At 30.0% G+C, this 7,585-nt stretch overlaps 1 protein-coding gene across 1 annotated transcript in view; it reads right to left on the reverse strand.

Moving 5' to 3' along the window:
• Window positions 1-2,046: 2,046 nt before the first annotated feature.
• The window catches only part of LOC111632932 (nuclear envelope integral membrane protein 1-like), a 41,653-nt gene continuing 36,114 nt past the window's right edge, over window positions 2,047-7,585 (reverse strand). Inside the window, 1 exon segment of the mRNA XM_023377451.1 lies at window positions 2,047-2,321. Within this exon segment, the coding sequence (XP_023233219.1) occupies window positions 2,156-2,321 (166 nt within the window). The 3' untranslated portion in view covers window positions 2,047-2,155.

Below are 7,585 nucleotides of genomic sequence, written 5' to 3' on the forward strand. Positions count from 1 at the left end.
CGTAATAATCAAGTAAATGTGAAAAATTGTAAAATAATATAGGCCTAATTTGTTATACATATGTATTATCTAAGATTTTATTAAACATTTTTTTCTAAATTATTGTTTTCTTTAGTCTCCGGCCCCAATTAAAAATTATTTGTGTGTATTTATATGCGAAATTATACCCTGACTTACGCGGTTACCACTCGGTCCCACCTATCGCGTAAATTCGGGGTATTACTGTATAAAATTTTGTTATTGTTCTGTTCTATATTTTAAACTATAAACATATTTCTGAATATTATTTGAAAGTTTCAAATTTGTTATAATTAAGCAATAACATTTATTTTTAAGTAACAAAATTTATTTTATAACAACTTTGAAATCAGTTATTCAATGATTACCAGATAAATAATATCTGTTTACAATATCAACTAACAAAATATTTAAAACATAACTTGAATGTACTGTATGTAATAATCAAATAATATCTGAGAGGAAAAGTTCAATAAGTAAAACTTTCCAGATCAGCTATCAAAACAGGGTTTAAATATCCTAACAACTTCATAGCTCGAAAAATCACAAATGATATTCCAAAACTGATATGGTCAAATTTGTTCCTAAAAGTTGTTCTCAAACCAAAACAAATTTTTCCATAAGAACAATGTAAAATGGATTATCTGACCCCNATTTATTTATACAGTAATAATGTCTGTTTCAATTCGAATAAACCCAACTTTCTTTAAACTATCAAAGCATTTTTTGAATATAAAATTAAAATGAAAAAACTCAAAGCAGCCACAATAACGATATATTTTAATCTATTAGATTCATATTTGTGCAATTAATTTCACTTTATTTTTAATGGTAATAATGACACTTTCATTTTAAATATATTTCTCGTGTTAACTGTATTCATACAAGTTTTTTACACTAATAATAATTAGTTGGTAGTTTCTTACAAGTCAGTAGAAAAAAATTAAGTTTAACCGTTAATTGTAAACATTTCCATGAACTATAAATCACTTGAGATGGACCCTAACGTTGTTTTGAAGATCGTCATTAGTCTCAAACCTCTGCCCTCCTAACCACTTTTTCTGTTCTGAAAAGAAATTGAAGTTGGTCGGCGCTAAATTGGGGCTGTACACTGGGTGTTTAAAGGTGGTGAAGGCTTCCATCCAGCTTGGAACTTTTTAATTAATATGTGAAGACTTCCACCTCTTTCGTGAACTGAAAATGTGGCTAGCAGGGCAGAGGTTTGAGACTAATCACGATCTTCAAAACAACATTGTTAGGGCCATCTCAATTCACTGGAGGCAACATTCTATGACAAGGGGATGGAAAAGCTAGTCCACAGATATGACAAATGCCTCAATCTTCACAGTGATTATGTCAAAAAGTAACCATGTTTGTACCTAACTTTTGGTAATAAATTCATTTTATATATAGTTACAATTTTTGTGATAACTCAGGATGTATTTTCGTCATAATTGAAGTTTAGGCTATTTACAAAAAGTCAAATTAACTTTTGAGTCCATCGTTATCCCTTATACACTACCACAGAAGTAACAGTCTTTAAAAAAAATTGCTTTGAAGAACTCTTCTTAAATACAGGTAAAAATTGGTAAAAAAGTTCACAAGGTTAAAAAAGATCAAGTGTCAGCCTTTTCTTGTAGGTTCTGACACTTCTACAATTAAAAACACAAAGAAATTCTTCACACTTCCCAATTTTATCCACCTTTTAAACTGCTTCTAGCCCTCTAGCGGTAGTTACGAGTATCTACATTATTTGCATATAGTTACAATTTTTGTGATAACTCAGGATGTATTTTCTTCATAATTGAAGTTATATGCAAATAATGTTAATTTGATTTTTTGTAAATAGCCTAAACTTCAATTATGAATTCATTTTGTTGTTTACACTTGTCTTTTGTTTTATGGACCATTGGAGCTTGAAAAAAAATCACCCTCATAAAATGAATATCAAATTAAAACACAAAACAACATACAGTAGTAACATTAAATATTTCATTTGGTCTAAAAAAAACTAAGAAAAATATTCAATAAATAAAAATATTAAAAATGACTGGTTTTATTACAAATAAAATTTTGTTCTTAGATTCAAAAATTCAACAAATTTATGACATAAAAAAAATCATTTTTACATCATAAGTTATAAACTATTATGGTTCCTGTAAAATGATGTATGAGGTGTATCTTCATCTGAGGAGTTTTCATATCTATCATTTTCTTCTGCACAATTCAGCAATGATTCTGAATCATAATCCAAAATTTCTTGATCTGTTAGATGAGAATCTCCTTCTACAAATTGTGCAAATCTGTTTAATAGATATATTTGTAAAAGTATCAGTTTATCAAAATAAATTTTGTTGATTTAAAAATATTAATAATTACATAAAAATGTAATATACAACATTTCACATGTACAGAATCTCCCAAAATAACTTCTGCAACTAAATGCTGATTTATGTGAATGTCTTTATTCATGATCTGCCAATTATTGACTTGTCTTCAATTGAGATTATTGGTAAGTATTTTAATACTGTTTTGTTGTTCTGGAAGCTTGCAGAAACTACACCCAAGTAAAAGTTATTCTGGGGATACCCTATTTCTTGAATAGCATATTATGTAATAGACATTTGTTTAAGAATCTGTATACTTTTTCTGGTCACTTCTTAAAAGGCTAACTTGGTTTCTGCAGATGTTAAAATGGGTGTATCTTCCAGAATGTCTGATAAAAGCAAGCATTTTGTGTAATGTCTAACAACATATTGGCTTATGGTATAAAACAAAATAGTTAAATGTTTCTGCAATTTTTTATGATTTAACTGCTTTGAATGTGAATTATTTGATTAAAAAATTAGTCTTTTTAATAAATATGTTTCAATTTTAGCAAAATAATTTCAGTAAGTAATTTTTGTAAACATCACAAATCAGCAAAAAAATGTATATTTTACATTTTGACTTCAAGAATATTTAATGGCTGTAAAATATAAATAAAATAAAATACAGAAACAACTTAAAATTACTAAAGCAGTGGTCACACCGTGTGATTTCCAGCCATGCAGGTGACTGCAACTGCAACAAGCATGAGTCACGCACGTCTTCTCATGGTCACACATTGTTCATTGGCATTGCAACTCGGAAACATGTGACCCTATAATAAACCAATAAAATTACAGTAGATTGTTTTTGACTACTTTCATCAGTTTACTGATGGTTTACATTCTATTTCAGAGTGTTTATGGAATTTTAGCCACCTTTCTTATTAAAAGGGCAAGCAATTCCTTTTCTGAAATGAATAAAAGAAAAAAGGCAACCATTTTGATAGAGCTGGTGAGAATACACAGAGATAAAAATCTTTGATAAAATGAAAAATTAAAATCCCACAGGCATTTGAGAGCCTGAATAAGCTGAATCAATCTTGATTCTGTAAAAGTATCAATCCTCTAACTTTCTACCATGATGATGAACTATTTTCAATGTTGCCACCATATGATGTAGCACAAAGGCATTTGTATTTGTTGATTGGACGTGCATTTGCAATTGGCACAAGCAGAGCAACCTTTTTGTTTCTAGTTGTGGTTGCAGTTGCGCCAGTTTTTGAAAGGGGTTTACTAGTTAACAAGAACAGCAGTCATGGTTTCAGTTGCCTGCCCAGCTGGAAGTCGCAAGATGTGACCACAGCTTAATATTTTTCATCCAAAGTCAAAGTATGGGTCTTCCCAAAAATTTTTCTGACTATTTTATTAGATTATGATATTAATGATATTTTATAACTAAAAATAACAAAAACAAATGTCATGTAATAAATATACAACTCAAAAATCAAACTGCATAATTATTTTTATTTACAGATATTTGAGTTGAAACTTAAAATAAATCTTTAAGCTAGCAATAAAAAAGTAACATTGGCAACAATGCAGCATAATTTTATTTTCCACTATGTTCGTTGTAAATAGACTATACAGACTGTGTATCAGAAATATAACAATCAGATGGCCAAGACAATTAAGGTGTCAACCTACCATTCTGGGAGATTCGGGACTGAATCCAGATGAGCAACCAAGGAAATTTCCATAGGCATTAAATCTTGAATATATTGATCCATCCTCTCAATATCTGGCTGCCCTCATTATGAGTCTGGCCAAACCTATGATGGGTGTAAATTATTATTTTGGGAGTGGACAGAAAAACAAGAGACTTCTGGTTTGTTAAATTTGACTCAAGTGTGATCCAGTCATAAACCACTTACAGTTGCAGAAATACATAAAAAAAGTAAACAATTGAGAGGATAACTACCCATGTTTAGGTCAGATGAATATAAAAAAACACTTCTCCTGGCGACCAAAGCTTTCTGATTGATTGAAAGTTGTTCCCAGAAACACTGAAATTGGAGAGAAGGTTAAAGAGAATGTGGAGGTGTGGAGGGTAAGGCTTGGAGCTGATAGCACTTGGATCTCAGATACTCAGCAAAACCCACTGAGAAAAGGGAGAGATTACACTCCTCTGGAAAGAATGATCAGATATGGTGAGGTCAGATCAGATGAAAAGTGCAAACAAAACCAATCCATTGTCCTGAAATTATCAAAGAGACATTGAATTCCTGACTGTTTCAGACTATCCTTGATTCATTACCATGCTCGAGTCTGACTCGAGCAAGTCCCATAGCGTTACGAAAAATCGGTCTTTTAGGCCCTTCTGGAAAATTTTTTTTTTTCAATTTTTGGAATGTTTTTTAGGTCCCCAAATTTTTTCAAAATTTTTTCCCGTGCAAAAAAATTTTATCGCGATTTTAATTTACCTTTAATGACACACAATTCATGCTTTATTGCTTTTTAATTGTTTTTTAATGGGACTTTTTTATCAAATTTAATTAATCGTTCTAAAGTTGAAGTGCACGGATTTGACTTCGGTAAAGTTATTTAAAGCTAGTTTCTGATATCAAAAACGACCTCCAATAGTTTTTTAATTTTTTAATTAATAGATTTTATTATATAGCCTATAAGTTTAATTAAGTCAGGGGGAATCGGAAATCGCAATAAAAATTTTAATTTTTTAAAAATATAGGTCTAGCTAGTATTCACCCTACTTTAAACACTTCTCCTTCTGAGACGTCTATGAGAATGCCCCGGGAAATACGACTCCAGTTGTTTTCAAGGTCATCCAGCTGTGTAAACAATGACTCATCAGTGTCAAATTTCGCAGTAAGGCGAGACAAGGGTTGTTAAACTTTGAACCTTTTTCTTCAAAATTAGCGCATTTCTTTTGTTTTTTTCCAGTTTTAAGTATTTTTTATGCTTAATTAAAAATTCTAAAAAAAATGGGCAGGTCAGAAGCGGTTAATGTATCACTTGGTATATTGTAGTGACAGATAAGCTGTGTAAATTTCCTGTAAATAAACTATATATACTGAATTGAGTTGAGTGTAGAGGTGTATTTCTAATAAACCTGCATTATGAACATCTCAGGCCATGCTTACTCAATACATCCACTTCAGGAGACAGAATATAAAGAGGAACTTTTGCTATGGGTTTGGAAAAAGTGTTTTTAATGTCCATAGAGCAAAGAGAGCCAGATGAAAGATTTGAGCTGGAGTATATATCAGATACACCAACATATCACCAACTAAACAAATTGCAGAACACAAATATGACATAAAAAGAAGAAACAAACCACTGTTCTTTCCATATATGACTCCAAAACAGGAGTAAAACCAAACTTTGACTGAGCAAGTCTTAATGGATACACCATTCAGTCAGAGCATGCTAAAACAAGGGATACTCTGGAGATTTACAAAGCAAGATGGAGAGAAGAATGCCTCAATTTTAAAGAGGGAAAAATTTTAAGTGTGTGGTAAACTTTTTTGATGATCCAAATGGGAACCAAGAAAATGGATCTCATTAATCACGAAAACATACATGTAAAACCTACATAAATTTATATATCTGTTAAAATTCATAAATATCTATATAACATCAATTTATATTTGTAAATAGTTAAACTAAGAACATTGAACATGATTTTGAACTTCGTCATTCATTCAAAAGTTTGAAGTTTTATATCATTCTTCTTCAAATTCCAAAATAAAATGGAAAGTTTAAGAGCTGAAGCAGATCTACAATTAGATCAAAAACATTTGTCCACATCCACATGAAAAATTCAACTCCTGCTGATGTTAAAATAAGGTTTTTGGTGAGTCAATTAAACAATCCAGCTTATAGATGCAGAAGTATAGTTATTTATGAATTTAACATTGTTATATAATCAGATTCTGAAGCAAATATCTAATACAGAATGCTAGCACTTCAAGAAACAGATAAGTTCTTGAAATGGCAAATTTTAGCATGTGACTATGACATACACACTTTTTTCATTTTTGATTCTTTCCATCCTGTGGGCACTAAGTGAGCTTTTTAATCATATCCATCATGGATTCAGCCATGTCCATAATGAAGATAGCCAGGTAGTAAAATAATGGCCCAACATATCCAGGACTGACTACTCCCAAAAAAATTTCTGAGGGTTTTCAACCACCTGGATTTATACTTGAATACCCAGAGTGGTAGGCTGAAACCTTAACTGTCTGATACATCTATCATCTACATTCATATTAATGTAAAAAAAGTTTATAACACTTATTTGAGAATATTGTTTTTTGTATATAGTTCAATGTTTATACGTTAATAAGCTCTCTAAATTTTAATCGTCTTTTAAATAGGTTATTCCATTCAAACAACATAAAAAAAATTTAATAGAAAAGAATGAGCAAAAAATAACATAGATAATTTATAATAATCTGATGATATTAAGTTTACATCAATCAATATTAATTCAAATTTCTGTTTTTTTATTAAACTTTTAAATAGTAAATTATTAGCATTTCATTATTTTATTAGAAAAATGTTAGGTGCAGTTCTTATGCTAAACTATAAGCTATGTAATAAAATGTTAATATACATATTTTAAATTTAAATAGATATCTTTAATAAAAAAAAGCAGAAAACACACTTTCCTAATTCAAAATTTCAGAATTAAAGAGCAGAATTAAACTTATGCTATTTTAAATTTTGTAAGGCAACATTAAAAGTTATAAAAATCTGCATTCCCACTTCTGAATATTGAATATTAATTGAATATTGTTATTATAATAAAAGTCTGGTTTTCATATTGTTGGTAGAATAATCATGAGATGCTGATCTTTTGTTATATTTTTATTCAATAACATTAAGACTAACTTAACTATATACATTATGGTACACTATAGAACAACAGTTGCCAACCTTTTTCGGGTGGCGACCCCTTTTTATAAAAGCCAAGTGTCCCGCGACCCCGATACAATTGAAAAAGGCATTTTTAATAAGGTAATTAAAAAACAACGAAATTAGTTTTTTTACTATAATTTTATTTTAAATTGTTTAATAATTTAATGCAATGGTTGAAATTGCATGTTATTAACCAGTTTCAAAATTCGCGGGTGAGTTTTTGTTAACGCCAATCTCATGTCATTCTCAACATTTAATTTATTCCTCTCAAACTCTCAACACATGTTTCAACCAACTGTGACAGAATAGCGTACCTA

This window comes from Centruroides sculpturatus, unplaced genomic scaffold (genome assembly GCF_000671375.1).
Source record: "Centruroides sculpturatus isolate CEXI.00-Female unplaced genomic scaffold, Cexi_2.0 scaffold676, whole genome shotgun sequence".
NCBI lineage: Eukaryota > Metazoa > Arthropoda > Arachnida > Scorpiones > Buthidae > Centruroides > Centruroides sculpturatus.